Source organism: Sus scrofa, chromosome 15 (assembly GCF_000003025.6).
Source record: "Sus scrofa isolate TJ Tabasco breed Duroc chromosome 15, Sscrofa11.1, whole genome shotgun sequence".
Lineage (NCBI taxonomy): Eukaryota > Metazoa > Chordata > Mammalia > Artiodactyla > Suidae > Sus > Sus scrofa.
The window spans coordinates 109,289,318-109,314,228 of NC_010457.5; the positions used below are offsets into that span (position 1 = coordinate 109,289,318).

General features: G+C 41.5%; 1 protein-coding gene across 8 annotated transcripts in view; it reads right to left on the reverse strand.

Moving 5' to 3' along the window:
• INO80D (INO80 complex subunit D) overlaps positions 12,436-24,911 on the reverse strand; it is a 74,862-nt gene continuing 62,386 nt past the window's right edge. For all 8 annotated transcript variants that reach the window (XM_021076040.1, XM_021076046.1, XM_021076044.1 and 5 more), the window contains one exon: positions 12,436-23,679. In XM_021076040.1, the coding sequence (XP_020931699.1) occupies positions 22,514-23,679 (1,166 nt within the window). In that variant the 3' untranslated portion in view covers positions 12,436-22,513. The remainder of the gene's footprint in view (positions 23,680-24,911) is intronic.

A 24,911-nucleotide genomic window follows, 5' to 3' on the forward strand; every position in this document is an offset into this window, starting at 1 on the left:
ACCTCCATATGCCATGGGTACGGCCCTAGAAAAGGCAAAAAGACAAAAAAAAAAAAAGAGAGACCAGGAGGAGGGAGACCGGAGAGAGCAAGAATGCATAAGTCTTTTCAGGAGATTTCCTTGAAAGGGAAGAAAGAAAATGGAATAATAACTAGAGATGAGAAATCAGGGGAGGGGTTTTTTTGTTTCGCTTTTCCTAAAATGTGAAACATGACAGCAGGTTTGTCTGTAAGTGGAAATGATCCAGTAGAAACAGTAGGGAATCGAAGGGAAAATTATTGGAGCAGTGTTTCGGGTAAATGAATGGGTATGGGACCCAATGACAGGTGGAATGGGAAGCCCTTGCTAGGAGCACAGATCCATCATCCATGGTACCAAGAAAGAAGGTGGAGGAAATGGGAATGGATGCATCTTATAAGAGCGTCTAAGATGGGCCTTTGCTTTACTTTTCTTAGTGAAATAGGAAGCTAGGATATCTGCTTAAGGTGAGGATGTGATTCGAGGGAAGAGGAGAAAGTGTGGCCCTCTCACCTAGGAGAGGGAGAAGAGTAAAGTGTTCACTAGTTTGCTTGGCAGCATTCAGGGTAGGCGCATTTGAATTCAGTGACCATAAAACCATGTTTGAGACCTATTTCTAATTCATTTTTAAGAATAACTAGGGGAGTTCCCATTGTGGCGCAGTGGTTAACGAATCTGACTAGGAATCATTAGGTTACAGGTTCGATCCCTGGCCTTGCTCAGTGGGTTAAGGATACAGCGTTTCCGTGAGCTGTGGTGTAGGTCGCAGACTCGGCTTGGATCCCGTGTTGCTGTGGCTGTAGTGTAGGCCAGCGACTACAGCTCCAATTGGACCCCTAGCCTGGGAACCTCCATATGCTGCGGGAGCGGCTCAAGAAAAGGCAAAAAGACAAAGAAAAAAAAAAAATAACTAGGAATCATTGGAAATACTGACTTCACTGCTAAAATCACAGAACCCTAGACTTTTTGAATTGGAAGATAATTTAAGTACTATCAATGCACATTCTTTCTTTCATAGAGGAAAAAAAAAGGAGAAAAGAGACATTAAGATGTTTGCTAAACAGATTCTAAGCAAATTAGCAGCAGAACCTAGATCTTTATAGTGGGAAGAGAATGAACACTTGAATGGTGTGTCCCCCAAATACAGAGCACACAGCAATAGCTGGGAGGTATACATTTCAGGTAAGTATAACATTTTCTTGCTAGAGAGGTAATAATGGAATGGGCTACAGGAGAAGGAATAAAGGTAGAAGACATCTTTTTTTAAAAATTATAGTTCATTTACAATGCTATGCCAATTTCTGCTGTACAGTAAAGTGATCCAGTCATATATATATGCATCATTTTTCTCATATTATCTTCCATTGTGGGCTATCCCAAGAGACTGGATATAGTTCTCTGCTGTACAATAGGACCTCCCTGCTTATTCATTTTTTTTTTTTTTTGTCTTTTGTCTTTTTAGGGCTGCACCCACAGCATATGGAGGTTCCCAGGCTAGGGATCTAATTGGAGGTACAGCTGCCAGCCTACGGCAGAGCCATAGCAACACCAGATCCGAGCCGCGTCTGTGACCTACACCACAGCTCCCCGCAACACCGGATCCTTAACCCACTGGTGGAGGCCAGGGATTGAACCCGAAACCCCATGGTTCCCAGTCAGATTAGTTTCCACTGAGCTATGACGGGAACTCCTTTTTTTTTTTTTTTTTTTTTTTAGGGCTGCACCCACAGCATATGGAGATTCCTAGGCTAGGAGTCTAATCGGAGCTACAGCTGCCAGCCTACACCACTGCCACAGCAATGCAGGATCCGAGTCACATCTGTGACCTACACCACATCTCACAGCAACCCACTGAGCAAGGCCAGGGATCGAACCTGCAACCTCATGGTTCCTAGTTGGATTCGTTTCTGCTGTGGCACGATGGGAACTCCTCATTCTTTTTCTTTCTTTCTTTTTTTTTTTTCATTCACTATAAAAAAAAAAAAAAAGAATACATTTGCTAACCCCAAACTCCCAACCCATGCTACTTCCTCCCACCTCCCTGTTGGCAAACACAAGTCTGTTCTCTGTGTTTGTGAGGCTGTTTCTGTTTTGTAGATAGTTTCATTTGTGCCATATTTTAGATTCCACATGTAAGTGATATCACATGGTGTCTTTCTGACTTACTTCACTTAGTATGAGAATCTCTAGTTGCATCCATGTTGCTGCAAATGGCATTATTTCATTCTTTTTTATGGCTGAGTAATATTCCATTGTATATATGTGCCACATCTAGACGACATCTTTGAAGTGTTTCTTTCCTAGTTCCCTTTGTGATGCAATGGATTAAGGATCTGACTGCAGCGGCTTGTGTCGCTGCAGGGGTGAAAGTTTGTTCCCTGGATAGTGCAGTGGGTTAAAGGATCCAGCATTGCCTTAGCTATAGTAGCTGTGGCTTGGATTGAACACTTGGCCCAGGAAATTCCATATGCCGAGGCTATGGCCATTAAAAAAAAAAAAAAAAAAAAGAATGGTCTTTGCATTATAACATTAGTCTAAATTACCCTTCCAATTCTGATGTTACATCCCCCAGATGAAGCATTCAAGAATACTATGCATTGGCTACTAAAAAAGAATACCAGAGGCAGCATTAGGACTACTGGGATAACTAAGGCCCACAGCTCTCTTAAAAACGCCTCCTCCCCTGAATTCTCCAATTACAACTTTTGAAGTGTCAGAACGGACCCAAGTTCCTTATTTCCCCTAACCACGCTGTGGTACCTAGGCTTATCCCACAGGAAATGTCTGTAAAACAAGTAACCAGAGGAAGAATTAGGAGAACCAACAAGCTGGAATAACAAACAGAACAGAAAAATTAGTCCTTGAATAATTGATGAATTTAGGCTGCAAGGCTATTATTATGACATATGTTTTTTGTTTTTGTTGTTTTTTTTTTTTTTTGCTTTTACAGCCACTCCTGCGGTATATGGAAGTTCCTAGGCTGGGGTCAAATCGGAGCTGCAGCTGCCAGCTGCAGCCACAGCAATGCCAGGTCTGAGCCACATCTGCAACCTACACCACACCTCACGGCAACACTGGATCCTTAACCCACTGAGCGAGGCCAGAGATCGAACCCACAACCTCATGGTTCCTAGTCGGATTCGTTAACCACTGAGCCACAATGGGAACTCCCCTGACAAACATTCTTAATGCTGCTAAAACTAATCCAAACATCTCCCCAATGCCAATGAATGCGGACCACAAGTTTGCTCCAAAGGAAACACTATACAGAAATAAACAGGAATTGCCATAGTGGAGAAGTTGCCTTTAAAATACAATCTGGGAACATTTTCTCCAATCCAGTACATTTTAAATTTTTCTATAGCATATTGGAAAAGAATTGGGAGAATGACAGGGCAGATATAACATGTCTACTGATAACTGCCAGGTGTCAAACGGGGGTGGCAGATTTGGCCAGAGCCCTGTTAGAGTCAAATAATTTATTATTTACACAGACAAGAAAAGAGTGAGGAGCAAGGGTGCCAGCTCCCCCGTGTCCTCTCTCTCACAGAACAGCATTGAAACAGGAGGAGCCAGGTGACTGCAGCTGGGATGATAGGAAGCTCTGTTGCTGAGAAGCCATTGCCAAGCTGCAGCTAAGCCATTGAAAGCCTTTGCTGTGCCCTAACCGTGGGGACAAGGCCGGGAAGCAATGAGGAACTGTCTCATTGGCTTTCCAGAGGAATTTCGAGGCAAGTGGAAAACGGTCCAACAGCATCTTCTCACAAACCTCTCGTGTCTGAGACGACCAGAGGGCGTGTGGGAGACATGCACAGATTGCCAGGGGAGCCGGTCCCCTATACCATGGTGGGTTTAAAGAGTCTCTTGGGAAAGAGGATAGAAGAGAGGGAGCAATGACATGCAGAAGTCACTAAAAACAGTCAAAAGGGTAGTTCCTTGGTGGCTCAGCCTGTTAAGGATCTGGCGTTGTCACGGCTGTGGTGTGGGTTGGATCCCAGGCCCGGGAAATTCTGCACACCACAGGTGTGGCCAAAAAAAAATAATAATAATAATAATAATAAGTAAAAGGGGCTCTGATTAGGAAGCTGGGTCACTGACTAGTCCGCAAGGGGAAGAGGAGCCACAGTATTGCCTCACTGAGGTGGGACCCACTAAGGGCAAGGAGCTGATGAAAAGCCCATTGCATACCAGCACACATCCCCAGCACACAGATCTGAAAACACTACTTCATCAGCAGAATCAAAGCAGAAGGTTTAAGCTCTTCAGAACAAAGATTTGTTGGCTTTGTTTGTTTGTTTGCCTTCTTAGGGCTGCACCTGCAACACACGAAGTTTCCCAGGTTAGGGTCGAATCGGAGCTACAGCGGCCGGCCTATACCACAGCCACAGCAACACCAGATCTGAGCCGTGTCTGTGACCTACACCACGGCTCATAGCAAAGCTGGATCCTTAACCCACTGAGCCAGGCCAGGGATGGAACCTGCATCCTCATGGATACTAGTCAGATTCATTTTCATTGAGCCAAGAGGGGAACTCCCAGAACAAAGGGTTTTTAAAGGCTAACAAACAAACTGTTCTGAGAAAGCTAGTATTTATGTTACATGAATATGCATTTGAAGGGTTTCTGTCATAGCTGGTGTTCCCTAATTACTGTGCTCAACCGGATGCTCTGAACCAGGACCTCCCTAATCCTCCAGACCCTGTACAGCTAGAACCTCTTGGAATAAGCAGAGAAAAGTAGGATTTAAAAAAAGAGAGACAGAGAGAGATCCAAAGCAGCTGTGTGCTTAACCCTCTATACTTCAGAGTAAAGACACAATTTCCAAAACAAAAATAAAAGTTGTTAGAATTTTAGAGTTGGAAGGAATTTTGGAGATGAGGTAATTCAAATATTTCCAAACATTAAACATTTTTAGCTCCAGAACTTACTGTTCAAACAAAAGCCCATGAGAAGGGAAAGAAGACAGTCCATCCCACTTCACCGAGTTCTAATCCCACCCACTGCTCAGAGGCGCCTGGAGGACACGCCCAGAGCAAAACGGAGAAACCACTAATTTAGCCTAATTTTCTTAGTTTACAGATAAGAAAACTAAGGTCCAGATGGGACAAGGTGATTTTTTTCCAAGGTTAAACTTGTAGGTTAGAGAAATAGCTTGCATATCTGAGCATTTCTTCACAGTACAATGCTGTTTCCAGGGAACTACTCACTTCTAAATTGCTACACAGTTTGGTTTATTAATACAAAATTGCACCAATATGGAATTGTCTCAAAGCAAAACAGGCTTTTAGAAATCTGCTGTTCTGAGACTGAAATTATGCTTTAAAAAAAATCACTGCCCCTGCCCCACTGGACTAGTTCCACAGCATCAAGACTAGATTCCATTCTCAGTAATTTAAGCGTGATTTTATCAGAAATTTGAGGAGTTTCCTTCGTGGCTCTGTGGTTAACGAACCTGACTAGGATCCACGAGGATGTAGGTTTGATCCCTGGCCTCGATCAGTGGGTTAAGATCCAGCTCAGATCTGGCGTTGCTGTGGCTGTGGTGTAGGCCGGCGGCTGTAGCTCCAGTTGACTCCTAGCCTGGAAACTTCCATATGCCGCGGATGCAGGTCCTAAAAAAAAAAAAAGAAAAAGAAAAAGAAAAAAATTTTGAGAACATGTGACCTTAATGTTTCATTGCATTTTCTACCATTACTTTAATTTAGTCATAGACCTAAAACACTTCCCAAAGGAGAGCATCTCCAATTTGGTAATTTCTGTCAATGAGAAAATATGACTAATTAATATAGATCAGATTTACTGACAACTTTTCAGTAAACTTATATTGTTAAGTAGCTTGGTAATTAAACAGAAGTATGACAAGAGAAAGAAATAATAACAATACAAATAAATTATAGCCTCAAGTTTCTTGTTGTTTTCAGAAAGAAATGTTGTAGGTAATAGCCATGAGATATTTTCAACACCAAAATTCAAATATAATTTTGGCACAGCTATTCCATCAGTATATAAAAACCAAATAAATAAAAAAAACACTGGTACACATTTTGTGTTTGTTTTATGTTGTTTGTTTGTTTGTTGCTTTTTAGGGCCTCACTTCCCAGGCCAGGGGTTGAATCAGAGCTGGAGCTGCCGGCCTACGTGGGATCCAAGCAGTGTCTGTGATCTACACAACAGCTCACAGCAACGCCAGATCCTTAACCTACTGAGGAAGGCCAGGGATCAAATCTGCTTCCTCATGGATACTAGTCAGGTTCATTACCGCTGAGCCACCACCAGAACCCTCTCTCTCTCTCTTTGGTACACATTCTTAAGGATTAATATTCTGCACATATATTGAGTGAGAAAGACGTGGCTAAATGAAATGATGATAATCTATCATATGCTGCGACAAATGAGTGTCATAAACAAGATCACCAAATTTAAGTATCAAGATATATTTGAACGTTCCTCGTCTTCCCTCTACTCAAAGAAACTAGTTGTATTTGACTTCTGCTAGCATCATATTGAGCAACAATTTATTGAGGTTCTGCTATATGCATTGGGCCAGCATTCCAAGCAGTAAGGATTTTAAAAGATAGGTCCCTATCCTAATGTAGTTTAATCTTCTTGAGCAGGCATAGAACATAGAAAGATAAATAGAAATCAAGGAAACATATTTTGCATCAAATTATTCCTATAGGCAAAGAAGGCTGCCAAGGAAAAGCAAGGATTTGGCGAGTTCCCGTTGTGGTGCAATGGGTTCGAATCCGACTAGTATCTATGAGGATGCCTGTTCAATCCCTGGCCTTGATCAGTGTGTCGGGGATCTGGTGTTTGCCCTAAGCTGTGGTGTAGGTTGCAGACGTGGCTCAGATCCTGTGTTGCTGTGGCTGTGGGTGAAGCTCCTATTTGACCTCTAGCCTGGGAACTTCAATTTGCCATAGGAGCGACCCTAACAAAAAAAGAAAAAAATATGTATATACTTTATTTGCAAGCCAAAAAGAGCTTAAATACTTTTCCCAGAGTCTCCTACCTGGTAAAGGCTAGCAGACTGGCTCACCCAGAGTAAGTGCTGAGGAGTCAGCCCCTTCCCCACCTCCGGCCTAGTGACTTCTTGTTCACCTCACCTAGACATATGCTTGTGTCCACACTGTTGGAGCCTGAAACCGCAGCCCTGAGCACAGCGTGGTTGCCCACAATCACAGGAAAGTATTACTGAATGAAGTTCGTATTCTGAAGAAGTTTTTGACTGGAAGGAATAGAGTATTGAAGAGACTTCCAGGATCTGGTGAGAGGCAGGGTAGCAATTGGATTTTGAAGCAAGACTTCGTTTTGATCTTTTTTCTTTTTTCTTTTTTTTTTTTAGGGACCACACCTGCAGCGCACGTAAGTTCCCAGGCTAGGGGTTGAATCGGAGCTATAGCTGCCAAACACCACAGCCACAGTAAGGTCAGATTTGAGCTACATCTGCGACCTACACCATAGCTCACAGCAACACCAGATCTTAACCCACTGAGTGAGGCCAAGGATTGAATCCGCATGCTCATGGATACTAGTTGGATTCGAATCCATTGCACCACAACGGGAACTCCCAAGACTTGGTTTTCATATTGACTCCATTATTTACAAACCATGTGATCTCGGGTAAGTCATTTAACCTCTCCCTGCTCCAGTTCCCTCATCCATAAAGTGCATGGGGACACAATGCATTTACATGACATAACCATGTAAAGCACTTAAGAGGAGTCCCTTGCACACACTAAGTAAACCCTTGGTTATTTTAGTTATGCTCATTTTATAACTAGAGGAAAAAGATTGACGATACAAATAATATAGGTGTAGAGGGGAAGGTGGAAAGGAAATGAGCAAATGAACAAAAGTTAGCTGTGGAGAAGGAGGCTGGGGATAGGCGAGAAATTTCTGATGATGAAGGGTCTGATAAAGGAGTGTTGATTTTTCTAACACACGAGGTCATAGTAACCAACAGATAAAGAATTGAAGTTGAATATTCCAGGATATATTCAGCTACTGAAACACTGCTCACCGAAATATATTTGTCTTTTGCTTTATAACTTTTATAAACCCTACATTTAATCTTATACCATACAAAGCATTATGTAACGGAACAAAATATATCATTGTATCCTGACTTGTAGAATATACTTCGGGTTAAACAGTATTTAGGTAAATAGGAATTCCTGTTGTGGCTCAGCAATAACAAACCCAACTAGTATCCATGAGGATTCATCTGTGATCCCCGATCCCACTCAGGGGGTTAAGGATCCAGCGTTGCTGTGAGCTGTGGTGTAGGTCACAGACAAGGCTCGGAGCCTGCGTTAGGCAGGCAGCTCCAGCTCTGATTTGACCCCTAGCCTGGGAACTTCCATATGCCATAGTTGTGGCCCTAAAGAGACCAAAAAAAAAAAAAAGTATTTAGGAAAATAAAATATAAGTATAAAGACTTAGTAGAAGGTCCTTTATCAACAGATGTGCCTATCACCTGCTAAACTAAAAAAATATAAATTAAAGAGTCAACCATATATCACCTCCACGGTCCATAAAGGTCAAACATGGTACCCTGCAGTACTTACCTCTGTACCACAGATGTTTCTTTAAGGCTAAAATTTCTACTGCTGGAGTTTCCATCTTGTCGCAATGGTTAACGAATCTGACTAGGAACCATGAGGTTGCGGGTTCAATCCCTGGCCTTGCTCAGTGGGTTAAGGATCCGGGGTTGCCGTGAGCTGTGGTGTAGATCACAGACGTGGCTCGGATCCTGCGTTGCTGTGGCTGTGGCATAGGCCAGCAGCTGTAGTTCCCTAGCCTGGGAACCTCCATATGCTGTGGGATCGGCCGTAGAAAAGGCAAAAAGACCAAAAAAAAAAAAAAAAGAATTTCTACTGCTAAACATTACACTTGCTTTTCCTCAATCCATTACAATTTAGCTTTCACCTTGTGGTTTTCCTGAAGCTATCCTTTCCAAGGCTATTGCTGACCTTTGTGTCATTCTCCTTAACCTCTCTGACACTGTCAGCATCGAGGACATTTCATTGTCCAGTTTCTCCACTCAGATCTCTGATTACGTCTTTTCTGGGTTCTTTGTTAGTTCCAACTACTCTTTCTTCCTCCTGTTTGAATATGTCTCCAGCTCGTTCTTCAGCTTCTCTGTTCTTCTCTTGCACAGGCGCTCCCGGGGTAGGATCCTTCGACGGCCACAGCTTAAACATTGAGCTCCCTCGAGATGAACTCCAAACCTACGTCCACCATTCTGACTGCTTTACAGCCTCACATCTCCTACGGCTTCCCGAGGACCTGCACCTCCATATTCAGTCATCACTCTCAATTTAGTTTGTCTAAATCCATACTTACCATCTTTCTTTTATTATTTAGGGCTGCACCTGAGGCATTTGAAAGTTCCCAGGCTAGGGGTGGAATCAGAGCTGCCGGTCTGCACCACAGCCACAGCAACGCCAGAGCTGAGCTGCATCCCCAAACTTCACTGCAGTTTGCGGCAACACCAAATCCTTAACCCACTGAATGAGGCTGGAGATTGAACCCAAGTCCTCAAGGATACTAGTTTGGTTCTTAACCCACTGAGCCACAATGGGAACTCCACAAATAAAATAGATTACAGAAGGGTTCTCCCAAACCTCTCCTTATTCATCCTTGATCATTTACAGCCAGCTTTAACCATCAACTCTACGTCCATAACTTCTGTATCTGTAGCTTCAGCTTGAGCCTCTCTTCAGAGCCCTAACTATGCCAACTGGATGCCCCTGCTTCCAATTCAAAACTTCTGTATGTAAAACCTATTGGAAAAAGAAAAAACAAAAAACAAACAAAAAAAACCCCACTGATTTTCTAAAACCCCTGATGTGACCACTCCTGCCACCAGTACCAGCATTCCAGAAATTCAGGGGTAAGACCTCATTTGATTCCTCCTCCTCCTCCCTCGTTCCCGACATCTAATCAGTAGGTTTCCAAATTATTTCTACTCCCTCCCTTCTTTTACTGCCACAAGTTTCTACTTCATTAACAAGCCTCACCACTGCAGTAGCCACATCCTAACTCTCCTCTCTGTCGTGGACCTCAGCCTCTTAAATGATGCCAGATTTGTCCTCCGGGGTCACAGCTGACCAGCCTTCCCTTGTCTCACTCGCCTGGTCTAGGCTTCCATGCTCACTATGCTTTCACCCCCAGCGACTTCTCCACTCTACTTCTCACCACTTTCCATACATCCACACACGTCGGGATAAATGGCTCCCTTTCTCACACAAACCATAAGGCAACATAACTGCTATTCAGCTTTCTCCATTTCTTTTTTTTTTTTTTTTCCCAGATCCTTGGCACATGGACGTTCCCAGGCTAGGGATCAAACCCATGTCATAGAAGTGACAATGCTGGACCATTAGGCCACCAGGGAACTCTCTTTCTCCATTTTTGGAGAAATGTCTAAATACTGCTCATCCTTGAATACTCTGTCAGATGCACTGTCCTCTACAAAATTCTCTCTCTCCTTTGTTTGGAAATGACCTCTTTCTAACATGAACTTAGCACAGCATTCCATCACTCTAAGCACTTGACAGGAGAAATGTCACAAGACTAATTTTTGGTGAATTTTGTCCTAGCATCTATTTGTACCACAAAATTCCTCCATCACAGGAAATGAAAAGTTCCAATCTACATATTAAAAAAGGTAATTTGGAGTTCCTGTCATGCCGCAGCAGAAACAAATCCAACTAGGAACCATGAGGTTTTGGGTTCAATCCCTGGCCTCGCTCAGTGGGTTAAGGATCTGGTGTTGCCGTGGGCTGTTGCTGTGGACTATAGTGTAGGTCACAGACGAGGCTCGGACCCGTGTTGCTGTGGCTGTGGCTGTGGCTGGCAGCTCTAACTCCGATTGGACCCCTAGCTTGGGAACCTCCATATGCCATGCGTGTGGCCCTAAAAATAAAAAAATAATAAAAAATAAAAAAAGCAATTTGGAGTTCCCGCTGTGGCACAGTGGGTTAAGAATCTGACTGCCACTGCCACAGCTCCAGTCGATGCTGTGGCCCGTATTGATCCCTGGATGGGGAACTTCCACATGCCTCAGGTAGGGCCACAAAAAAAAAAAGTAATTCAATTCCAAGGAGATAGAAGGCAGGGATTTGGCAATGCCTTAAAGGGAGAGGTTTTTTTTTCAGTTTTTTGTTTGTTATTACTTTCATTATACAACATGAAGTTTTTCCTTATACTTGTGAAACTATGAAAATGAGGAGAGAAGGGGCTCCTGATTAAGGGAAGAGAAATTGGCTTGCAAGACCTCCATTAGAGCATATAACAATTTCAAATGCAACTTCTGGTTGGATTTCTAGGTTGGATACCACATTAAAGTCAACTTCATTAGCATTTAATTGATCCATGGCTATTACGCAAATATTTTTTCTTTTGCTATTACACAAATATTAATCACTGGTAGTCTCGCCAGAAAGAACGATGAATACAGCTCCCTGGAGTTCTTGACAAAATATAAAATAGATTAAAAAAATATTTACTATTTATTTATTTATTTTTGTCTTTTTGCTATTTCTTGGGCCGCTCCCGGGGCATATGGAGGTTCCCAGGCTAGGGGTCGAATCGGAGCTGTAGCCACCGGCCTACGCCAGAGCCACAGCAACGCGGGATCCGATCCACATCTGCAACCTACACCACAGCTCACGACAACGCCAGATCGTTAACCCACTGAGCAAGGGCAGGGACTGAACCCGCAACCTCATGGTTCCTAGTCGGATTTGTTAACCACTGCGCCACGACGGGAACTCCAAAATATTTACTATTTAAATAACAAAGGAGAAAAAAATACTCACCCTAGATTAGCAGCTTCTATCAATATCCAGCCAAAGGGAATTTTATCAAAAGCAAGGCTACTTCACAGCAAGGTTTATTAATACATCCAAAAGAAAGAAAGAAAAATCATTTTTGTCACACTATATACAGATAATACATACAGTGTTTTATACACATATTACATCAGTTTTTACACAAGAAAAATATACATAAAAATGTAAACTTTTGTATACAAAAACCCTTAAACAAATTAAACAAGGACCAGATAACAAAAGGAGACCAATCCATTATTATTTCATCAAATTTTTTAAAACAGTAATACAGTACATTCATTGAGATATATATGGAAAATGTGAGCCATCTCTTCTTGTTTAAAGGGAAATTACAAACCAGAAGCCCATCATCTCCCCAGATGTGGTCTCCCCCAGCAACGCCACACCCAATGCCTAAACATGCCTTTCCACTGAACTGGGGGCCTCTTCCCAAACCTGCCAATCTCTTCTCCTTGCTCCTACAGTCTGTGCAGAAACAAGTGGCTCCTAGTTTTTGTGCATATAACTAAGCTTCCAGCCACTATTAACATAAATAAGAGAAGATTCTCAGTTTGTAAATTCCCTTTAAGCAGCGCTTTTTTTTTTTTTTTGTAAATATTTTTTTAATGTATGGCATTAAAACATACTTGTGTGCCAAGGTGAAGGAGAACACTGAAAAAGAAGGGCTTTGAGAATGGCTAGTCCTTGCTACCGTGCAGTTACTTTGTTAGAAGAGATTTCAGGACTGTGCAACCTGTCATTTACTGGTTTCCAATAAACTACCTCTCACCTTTGATTTCCCACTGCAACTTGGTTTCAACCTGTACTTCCGTGCTCTGGTTAGTACCATGTAATTGCCAAGAGGCTTCTGTTAAAGGCTGCTTCTGATATCAGGTTTCAGCTAAGCTACTCTGTGAAATCTCTCAAGCCCCAACCTCTCCCTTTGTCTTCAGGGTACTCTTACTCCACCTGTTTTTTGTTAGCATTTTACGATCTAGGATTGTCCATCTATGTTCCTCTCTCTGTAAGGTCTTGAAACGTAATCTGCTGCCAAGTCATCACAAAATAAAATACTTAACAGTTTTTTCTTAGTATTATTCCATTCAGTGTGTCAAATTGATTTACTAATGAAAAATACCTGAAGCTGTGGGGAGTAAGAATTAAATCTATGTCAAGTGCATGCAGACTTGGAGTTCTCTGATTTAAAAAAAAAAAAAAAAAAAAGAGGTTGGGAAAACCTTTAACTAAATGAATGCAAAACATGCGTAAGACAGCTTCATGATAGGGCTGCCTTCTCTCAAAGTTGAATTCTGAACAAGGCAGAATAACAATTAGGTGATAGATTCCCCTGCAGCTAGAGAGTAGTTCACTTCCCCCAGGCAAAATGATCTCAAGGATCATTACTTATTAATGAAAGGAAGAGGCAGATCGGTGAATTAAGTTGATCTAGGAGATGGTGGGTGACATGCAGTAATGGAAATGTTAGGTTTGCTTTATAACTGAAATAAACAGGCTGGTTTGCGGCACATCTCCATTGCAGAGAGAGGAAAATGCACAAGGGTCCTCAAGTGAGTCTCCAGCCCTCTCTTTCTCTCATGGGACAGATGGCATTTTAAAAATGACAGTCTCCCTTTCAGTTAAAAATAATAATAACAATAAAAGGAAACGGAAGATTAATAAATAATGTGTGGATGTCTTTAGATGTGACTTTAAAATGTTCTTTAAATAACTTTTGATAATGTATTTTAAATCACTACATACAACTGCCATTGCAGTGACAATATTCCAGTAGGGGCAGCATTTTGCTAAATGTAAAAGATTGCCATTTAAAACTCGTACATATACATGTGTATATACAGGATATCAACACTATTTATATACATATATACCTAGAGAGCAACATTCCATTGCCTTTGAGTATCTATATGTCCACTCCCACAATATATACTAGAGACATACTGTGTGAGTATATACGAAAGTATATGTACACATGCTCCAACATGTATATATACACTTTTGTCTGTGTGTGCATAAAAGCTTTAAAGGCACAATATATAGGGATGCAAGAGAGCTGCAGCAAAGTTAAAAAGAATGTCACAAATGCGAGAAAAGTCAAAAGGAAATATAGCAGAATTCGTTATGTGAGAATTCATTAAAGCAGTTTCATCATGAATAAAATGAGTTCTAGAATTCGAGAGGCTTTTCATTAACATGAAAATGGCAAGTTTATGATTAAGTCACAGAGTAAACCAAATTTTTAAAATGACACATTTACGACCATAAATGACAAAAGAAACCTAACGTTAATGTCAATCATAAAATCATAATTAAGTCCTTTTTCAATTTAAGTAAAACGTCCCACAATTATCTAGGTAAAACTTTCAAATTAGTTTTGTTTGAATGTTGCTGTCTTTTCTTTATTGGTTATTTCTGAGATAAAGATGATATACAATTCTCAAAATTACTGGACAGAAAAATTACCAAAACTTCTACCTTCTAGGAAATTTCAGAGCCAAAATCTTTAAAGGAAACAACTGAAGAGTTAATGAAATATAGTTAAGCCAAATGATTCTGGCTAGAAAGGCCATAAAGGGAAAAATACAATGAAGTGTGATTTTTTTAAATGGTGAGCGACTGACTTCGAAGGTAATGAAAATGAAGAATAAGTGGAATTGGCAAGTAAGAACAGTTCTAAGAGGAATTCATAGACAAGACTATCATCCAAAGGACTCCCATCTTTGTAGGCTCTGACCACCACTCTAGACTATGACCTCCTCCTGCTCATAGAACAATCCAGAACTTTCCATAGACGTATAATCTTGCTTAACAAAGGCTGTTTATCTATTATACACACACGTTTTTAGGGAAATATATGTATATAGCTTTATCTATACACACACATATACATACGTGTATATATAGATTTATACAAATGTATAAATAAACATAATACTTCTCAATCTTCCCATTGACAAGGCAAGTTCACATTCAGCAAAGTGCCACCACATCCCATATACACCTCTGTACAGATAGATATACACAAAAGGGTCTGTGTTCACCCTTCAATCAGGGGGAATTTATTCTAGCAAATCCCATTAACCAGTAACTGAAGGGAGAAATGGCACCAATACAACCTCCCTTCTTTCTTTTGCATGCATATGTACAAGAAATATGCAGATTTTGGAAAATCCATAAAGCGAGAATGGATGAAACTGGGAGATGCTGCGAAAATACAACTGTAAAAAGAACAACATACAAAGCTTTCCTAGGTCTTGAGTATATATCTAAGATGAACGAGGCTTCAAAGTTAACTACGAATTCAGACGTATTATCTGAAGTTGTTCTGACATGTTTCAAAGTACATGATTTTTTTAATATTAAAAAATAAATGTGATTGGAGCATTTAGTAACAACTCTAGTTTTGACTATTTTAGACCAACCAGATACTCCAGTAATGAATGTACAGCAAAATGACAAAACTCAAAATATAGGAATGTACTTAAAAAAAAAAAAAAAATCCCACATGAATCACGTAAAAGCCAAGGGTAGCATAATTTTCCTATAGTCAAAATATGGGGGTTGGCAGGCACGCTAACTTCATAAATAATAGCATAGCTGAGTAGTTTTGTTTTGTATTTTAATTCTTGGAAATGACTGAAATCCACCCAGCTGAAATGTGCATGGTGAAAAAATCCTACCAATTCTTTAAACAAAGCAGCCCCTTCAAAAAATGGCATTCTTTATAAAAGGCCTATCCTTTTCTTAACTTTACCAAGAAAGGGTGATCAATCATATTTTATAACTCAGAATATGATACGAACATAAAAAAGGTGGTTCAACTGATCTCTGGTTCCATCACCCCAACAGAAACACAGCTCGTGTCCAGGTCTGTCTCTCTCTTATTTTTACGCTCAAAAGCGAGAGGCTGGTCTTAGAACCTGCTGTTTCTTATGTCATTTTAAAAACAATATAAGTTAATCAAAGGGTTGAAATCAAATGCACATGATATCAGAGCTAGCCTTTTAACATAACATAATCAAGAATTTGGTGTACTTATAACAAGAGACGATGACAAAGTCCAATATCCTCGACTAAATAAATCCTATTTCTACAATACATTCTGTTAGCTTTCTCTCTTTTCCCTAAGCACACATCCCTCTCTCGCGCACACGTGCCCCCAATGTATATTTTTGCATGTGTGTAAAAACACAGACATATACATGCACACAAGTACGGTAATTCTATTTTTGAAGTCACAGTGGGAATTCCTTAGTGAGGAGGGATAAGAAGTTCCTGAATAAGACACTGAGAACATCTAGATTTATTATTTTCTCTATTGTACTTCCCAACTTACAGAATAAACTGTAATTAAAGAATAAATCCATAGGAAATAAAAGAGGACTTAAAAACTTAATTTACAAATTCCAGCTACAGTAGTTGGGAGTTTTACTTGATCTATGTATTTCTATTTACCCTGTTACTAAGCTTCTAGCCATCTTAAGTGTAAACCACAGATCATTTACTAAAGAAACATGATTCTCAACAGTTCTATGAGCAGTAATAAATGGTCTAAAGGTGTTCTACGTTTTGAGGCCCCAGGATATCCTTTTCTATATCTGCAAGGTAGCAAAGGATAGCTATACACCTTGACACGGCAGAGATCCAGTGTAAAAAGGTGCTTCACTAGTTTGTTTTGTTAAAAAAAAAAAAAAAAAAAAAAAGCTCATATATAATTTTTTAGCTATTAAACACATAGGCAACATAATTCATTACACTCAATACAGCTTTAGTATAAAACTTATAATTTATGAGGTGATGTTAATAGCATAAATTAATATACCTTTTCTCTTAAATTCTACAATAAGTATTCTGAAAGCTCATTGGGGAAGGACATTTTTAAATAAAAGTTTTAAAGCTGTGCGTGGTGGGAAAGGATTCTGTATGCTGAGGCTGAGATGAGAGCCCGAAGGAGAAGGAAGAGTCCCATGCAAGAAGACACTGTGGGCTACGAAACCAAATGTCGTCTCTTTCTTGCGCTCTCTTCAATGATGAGTCACCTTTAGTTTCTTTTAAAACTATTTTTCGTATTTTAAAAACTGCCCTAATTTCCACAAGGAATCCCTGAGACATACTCAACACTATACAGTGAAAAGAACTATCACTGTTGAGAGGAACTGATTCAACCCCAGGCAGATGAAGACAACGTCACCGAGTACCAAACTCCCCATCCCTTCCACACTCATCATCGGCTGGAGCCAACTGTACCTTTTAACGATGCAGGGTGGGGTCACCTCAGGGCAAATCAGTCTATTCCACGAGTAAAAGCAAGGGTGACATTTAACTGCATTGGAGCCTTCTGCACTGCAGGTTGAAATTTTTTCCAAGGGGAACTTTGGGTGCACATAGAGCTTACTTCAGTGGTCCCCAGCTTAAAGAAACAAACCAAAACCAAGTGAAAGAAGGGGATTCTCTGAGTCTTGGGCCAGGAGCAGTACAGATCCTGTGGGCGTGTGCACACTTCAGGGCTGGGGGTGAGCCTCGTGAGCAGGCAGAAGAGGAGGAGGAAGGGAAGCTGAGCTGCCCAACATAGAGCTACTAAGGGGTAGACAGGCTTTCTCTTCTGAGAGGGTTTTTCAGACTGAACTTTAGATCACAAAAATCCTGCCATTCAAAGTAGCCAAACATTCCCAAGGTTTGGGAACCTGGGGTTAAAAAAGTCATTCCAAATTTGCTCTCTCTCGGAAATGCCACGTTTCCCTTTATTTGCTCTGTATCACAGTGCAGAGAGAGGAAAGCTAATAAAAAGTAAGAGCTGGAGTGAAAAGAGAATTTTTGCTACTTAGAAATAAGGCTGTTTGACCCACCACTTTCGCATTCATGACACTGGTTATCAGGAGAGACATGATTATTCATTTATACTTTATGTTTTCTTTCCTAAATCACTGCTCAGAAGAAAAAGCTTAATAGAATATCCAAATATGTTCTTTGCTGATATTTTATTACACATCTTCTGAGAGACAGTATTTTAAAAATGTTACTTGAATCTATTAAACATGGATTTGGGGGTCCCTCCAGAATATGATATTGGAAAGCTTATAAAGTTCAAGATGTTCAGAAGTTGTTACACTGTTTTACTTTTCTATAGAATGCCCATGAAAATCCAGTTGTTTTCAATGTACTGATAGGAAGAGAAAAAAAAAATCTTTGTTCCATCACATATACATTCCCCCAACCCCATCCCCAAGAAATGTATTTCTCATCAGGAAAAAAATCCTTGGAGCGATGTAGGTGTCTGCGAGGAAAGATTCGGTATGACTCCATTTTTCTTTCAGGGAATCCTTTAAATTGCCTCATTGAACTTCAGAGTTCCATCGACCATTTAAAAGACCATTATGTTATTCTATACATACCAGATGAAAAAGAGAATTTAATAGAATGTGAAAAGAAGGCTAAAAAGAAAGAGGATGAAGAAACTGGACACTAGACAACATTGAAATGCATTTCAAACCTATTAGCTTGAGTTTAGTGTTACTAGGATCCTCCTCTTTTGGCCATACTGATCCATAGCCACCTTCTGGACTAATCGGGACCAAAGGCCTCCCGCAAGTGTTGATGAAACCCACCACCCATCACCTCCACCCCCCCGATGCAGGCAAGTACCGCAGACTTACAGCACGGGTACGACCCAACATAGGCTCACGTTCTAGTGCCAAATGATAAAAGCCCCACGGTTCAGGGCAACAGAAACGGTAAAACTTTTCATGTAAAAAGAGAATGGTACGTGTGGCGAGGGCAGCTGTGTGGATCCCGGACAGCATCTCCTTCCAAGTCAAACAACTGTCTCAGCCTCTCTGGACCATGACTGGGGACTGAGAATGAGCTCTGATAAGCAAAAGCTTTAGTGTTAGTCACAGAAAACCATGATTCTTAACTTGCGGCGGGGAGCTCGGGCGTAGTTAAAAAATAACTACTATTCATAATTATTTGGCAAAGATGAAGTATTAGCTTTCTTTAGCCTTCAACCGCTCAAGAGAGTAACTACAATTTTAAGGAAAAGAAGACAGAATTTTCCAACTTTATCTCCATACCTACTACTTGCTCCTCATTAAATTAGACTCTTTTTGTGGAGGGACACGAGACAGACCACACCGCCTGCCAACAAGAAATCGCTCAGGAAGTCATTTATGAAGCAGTTCTATCTCACATGGTAGATCACTAGAGAAAATAATCCTTTGCCATACAAGCTATGCGGCGATAACTGGAAAATTTTCTCCATTGCATAGTCTGTCACTTGGTGGGTTAAGTGTAATTGCTATTTACTATTGTGACTTGTTTACTAACTACATAATCTACCCAGATGTGCAAATTGCTAGGCCATTTGTACAGAGGAAAAACAACGTCTTAAGTACTTTAAAATAATATAAACAATTATATAGAGAGTGTAAAGGAGAAAAACACATCTTTCCTTTGGATGCTATAGATCACAGCCAGTGAATATTACACATTAGAATGGAATTCAGATTCTCAGAGCACAGAATGTATCCATTAACTGCAGCAGGTAAATTAGGTCACATTAACACTATCTAACTGGCCTTCATAAATGGTCCCAAAGAACTGCAGAAACAGAGTGAACCTTCTTTGCCACTATTTCTCATGAGTTTAACACTAGCATGAAAGCTGGTATCCACCTAATTAGATAGAACCTTATGTAACATTTGTTTTTGATTCCAGTATTGCCTTGATATATAGCATAAGCGATATTTTAAAAGACACTGATTTTCATATTTCTGGAGTAAAAGACACTTCATTCCTTTCTTTATACACATCAATTGCAAACCTACTACTAAGAGACTAGAATTGCTCCATTAGCTAAAAGAACAACAGAACGGATATCTCTGGGTTCACAGATGTTCTCCTCTCTTCCGAAAAGGGACTCTCGAGAACAGCAAGAGCAAAGCAAATTGCAAGCTCGGGTATTTGTTTTGAAGCAGGTGAAATGAGAAGAAAGATTTGTTTTTTGCTAATTCTGCAGACCTACACTGGTACTTCCTACTGGTGCCCTTTCTTGAGCTATCGTCGTGGGCATCTACAAAAAAAAAATGAATTTACTCAAAGTTTTTGGTGTGAAGCTGTAACTGGCAACATTCCTGATCATTTCATGCCTCCTTATCAGAAAGCAGAAAAGGGCTTTAAAATGCACAGAAAACAGAAAATTGCAAACAATAAAATGTGCAACTTACTGCAAACTCAGTTTTGATAACTGAAGAATTTTAAGCAGCTACCACGAGGGACAAATAGCCAGAAAAGTTCAAATCAACATCCCATGACTTCCCCTTTGCTGTAGAAGAAGAGCTGATAAGAAAGTCAATGTGTATATACCAATTTTTCCTCAGTAACAAAGAAAGTCAACGGGCTGCTCTGTGACAACCTTTATAATTAGTACACAACAGAGATGAAAACCGAATCACTGGGAATGGACAGTTATCTCGTGATGATTGTAATGGGATGTGAAAAGAGTTTAGCAAACTACATGACGCTTTTGAGTAGCGGTAACTACTCATCATCATTTCATTACAGTACATTAAAATAAAAAAGCTTACTAACATAGGTTCGCAGGTGAGAAATATTCAATTATCTGTTCTCACCATTCAGAATAGAAATTTATGGTGCTACCAAATATAATTTTGCTTTGTGACATAATTTTATAATTTAGAAATTTCTCAATCTGCAAAAAAGGCAAAGCTATTAAAAAATAAATCTTCCAATCAATTACCATGATTTAAAAAAAAACTTAATATATTACAAACATATTTTTGGCCCACAAAAAGAAACTTCAATAAATACAAAATAGGGCATATAATGATTTCATACAGTCATGTGACATTTCCCCCTCCATAATCTCAGGCACGTGGTATCTGCATAATGCCTGCTGGTCACCATCATTCCTTTAAAAAGCAGAGAAAGAAAAGCTTTCAAAAGAAGGGACTGGTTAGAATTAGCATGGCATAAAGAGAATACATATAGGAAGTAGGAAAATACATCCAAATCTTTACCTATTGAAAAGGAATTAAGATCAAATATTCCCTGACAAATGAATTATTATATCACATCATTAATAGATATGTTCTCTCTACTCATCTTTTAAAATATATATATGTAAATTAGACTAGACTCAGGTATAAATAGCCAATGGTATCTCAGGGGACAGTGAAACTTCTCAGCAAAAGCAGAGTACAGATGCCTTTAAAATCTAGTTCCACCCTTGGGTGGGGGATGGGGGGGCGGGGAGAAGGCAGGTAAAAAGAAACCTCACGTATTCATTTCATAGTCACCAACTTACTAAACTATTCAATATGATTTTTAACCCTAAAATCCTGGTACTTTAAGAAGAAAAAAAATTTCCTCAAACTCAAACCTAAGTACTTAAATTATTCTAAAAGTACCAAAGGGTGGGTAAAATTTGTCTAATTTCCATATTATGCTTTGAAAAGAACTTTAAAATGTATATCCTTCAGATATTACACATCACTTCACAACTGGTACACTGATTCTACAAGTGTCTTCAACATTTTACAAATCTTACCAAAGAATCACTACTGTAAACATGAAAAATTCAAAAGCAAAAGACAGATCAAGGGGTTCACAGATCCCATCTCGCCAAACCTATCTGACCTATCCTGCTTTCCACATCAAAATATCTTCTTTAATTACATCTTGCGAATATATTCCATGGAAAGGGGATTCAGAAACAAATGCATGTCTTACAAGGCAATAGAACCAACCACCAGACCTCAGAATCGCAGCAATCCTGCAGTCAATCCAGGCAAGCTTTTCACAACATCTCCAGGGCACTGCCGTGAACTCCCGCTTTCTGTGTTCTGGGCTAACCTAGCAGAACAGGGCTGCGCTATTCACGCCAGCGGACCACCGCCCTCTCCATTCAGGAAACTCAGTTAACTCAGTGGGAAAGAACGACCAACCTTATGAAGGGTGGTGAGATGTGGGGAAGGAGAAGAGTCTTCTACTCATTAGGGGGAAAAAAAATAAAACGTAACAATGGGACAGCTGCTTCCTGCCCTGCACAAAAACACACGCGTGGGCGCACACATACACAAAGGCAGTCAGAAGACTACATTTTTTTCTTTTTAATTGAACATGATCACAATTAGGAATGGAATCCTGGCCTCATGCGGTGGCGGGCAGTGGGTCTGCCTCTCCGCACCACTTGCTATCTCTTACACAGGAACTCCTGCCATCTAGACCCACCTATGTCAAGACCTGGCATTAGAATGGAAAGCGTTGATCTGAATACTAGGAAATAGTAAAGGGCACTGGGAATCTGAGGTATCTTCCACTTCTAGGACTCGCTGCTAACAATCGATTCTCTCCAGTCACTGTGCTGAGCCGCTAAGGAGACCACGGGGGAGAGGGGACCTGCCGCGAGGGGATGAGCACCAGTGCGAAGGAGCACATGTGAACACTGAGGCGAGGTCCACCGCAGGCTGACTCGTTTAACTGGAAAAGGGAGTTCTCCTCTAGTCCCCATCTGTTGTTTTTAAAATCTTCTTTAGGAAAGGGGGAAAGGGGTGAGAAAAGAGGGAAAAAAAGATAGAAAACACCAGGTTCCCCACCTGCCTGCAGACACACAGACACGCTCAGTTAGGGGAGGTAAAGGGAGAAGATGCATTATTGGTACTTGTAGCTGTGGCACCTGTTACTGTGAAGCCTGTGGGAGGGGCTATAGAGCTGTGGCTGGGCTGCAGGTCCTTGGGAATGCCACTGTGAGAACTCAGCTGGTGGCCGAAGGCTGCGCTGAACTGAGGGAGTTGCTGCTTGGGAGAGGTGGAGGCCAGGAGTTCAGCAGAAGGCCCCATGCCACTGAAGCTGGTCTGCGGTAACCCCGGGAGCACACTGGAGCTGCTGGGGGTCACGGTGGCGAAGGCAGGCTGGGTGGTCTCTGAGTTCGAAGTGGTGGGCGGCGTGGATAGGGAAGTGGAAAGAAGATGTCCATCTGCGCCGAGAAGGTTGCTAAATGGAGAGGGATCTCCGAGGTTGACAGGGAGATTGCCCCAGTGAGTTCTGGGGTTGACGACGCCTCCAAGTGGCACCTCAAGTTGGGTTGGGAGCAAGTGCTGCGCCATGATGGGCATCTCTGCTGAAAAGGTAGCTGCCATGTTATCACCCGAGTAAGATGTCGTGTGGGGAGAGGTGATATGGTCACTATAGGGAGACGGCACGTGCTCACTATCATAATGGCTTCCGTGGGGCGAGGAGTGTGAATGATCACTGCTGTATTGCTGTCGTGAGGTGATTAGGTCGTCTGCCTTGCTCAGCAGCTGGGCAGGATGTGGCCTCTGGGAGGCATGGCTGCCATCATGAAGTCCATGAAACTGTCCTGGGAAGGCTCTCTCCCCAAGTGCACTCTGGCTGATCAGAGTGGCAGAAGTAAGGCCAACGTTGGCTGGGGCAGAGAACTGCCCCTGGATCTGCCCTGCCAGGGGTGTAGGTGGGTTAGACAAGGTAGCAGAACGGAGCAGGTTCTCGTCCAGCTCTAGACTAGAAAAGTTGTCGTGGACTATACGCCCATTCAACAGCTCCCCCAGGTCCGTGTTTACCTCTCGGCTCAAGGACTGAATTCCTGAAGCTCCGGTCCCTGTGGCGAACACCCCAATTCCTCTGTCTGACAACTCCTGGACGGGCACACCGTCTGACTGGGTGAGCACCCCAATGGTACTCAGGCACTCGAGAGAAGTCACGGCCTGCAAGGCCCGTTCAAGTTCCTCGGCCTCTTCGGTGGTGGGGAGGAGGTCTCCGTTCTTTCCTGAGCAAACGAGAGCCATCGACAGTCAGCAGAGCTTTCACTGCCCCTGACACAGAAATCACACACTGGAATTAGCAGTAACAAGATCCTATCAAAAACAGAGTCCCCAGAGTTCCCGTCATGGCGCAGTGGTTAACGAATCCAACTAGGAACCATGAGGTTGCAGGTTCGATCCCTGCCCTTGCTCAGTGGGTTAAGGATCCGGCATTGTCAGTGAGCTGTGGTGTAGGTTGCAGACGCGGCTCAGATATCGAGTTGCTGTGGCTCTGGCATAGGCCGGCGGCTAAAGCTCCGATTTGACCCCTAGCCTGGGAACCTCCATATGCCACAGGAGCGGCTCAAGAAAAGGCAAAAAGACAAAAAAAAAAAAAGACAAAACAACCCCAGGGTCCCCCTGAAGAGGACTTTCCAAAGAGTGGACTGGAAGGAAAGAGGGAAACATTCCTCGGTGGGACAGGTCTCAGGTGTCCTGCTGTCCCAGAGCCTGAATCACAGCTTCGGTTCATTTACTCTCAAAGACCATCTTATCCGAGTGTTCGGTTCTTAGGGAGTTGAAGGGTTACCAACATAAAACTCGCGGTGACTACTGTGGGGACGAATGTATGCTTTCACATTAAAGTCCCTGAAATGGAAAACACAGCCATCGGTTCAGCTGTGAGACCAGAGGCTGCACAGGAGCCCCCGCCTACCCCACCCCAGGGCAGCCGTGAAGACTGGGACACAGGGACTCACACCACGTGATCCGCTGCCTTCACAGGTTACCGTTTCCGGGCTTTTGCGTTACTCTCTATCCCTCCCCGCCCATTCTTCGCCCATTTCCAACATGTTTTCATACAACAGGAAGCCCACAGGCCTATACTGATTTCATTTCCCCTATTAAAAAAAAAATCTATGGTTAGAAACTTGATTAGTCTCCACAAAAATACCTAGTTTTTAATGGTGAAAGAAACATTCTTAAGAGTATAAAAGATGTTCCCTGAAAGCACTAGAGAATTGATGCGATTAAGCAAATTCGTTCTGGAAAAGCACACTTCAGTTGAAGTACAGGGTGGGGCATTAAAATGAGGACAAGTTCTGAAAGCTTTCAATAAAACTCAAGTTTCAAATGGCTTTGTTCAAAAATAAAGTAAAAAAACAAGCAAAAAAAAAAAAACAAAAACAAAAACAAAAACCCCAAAAACCTAAAGCAAAATGATTCCTTTTAAAGGAACAAAGTTACAAACCTAACCATC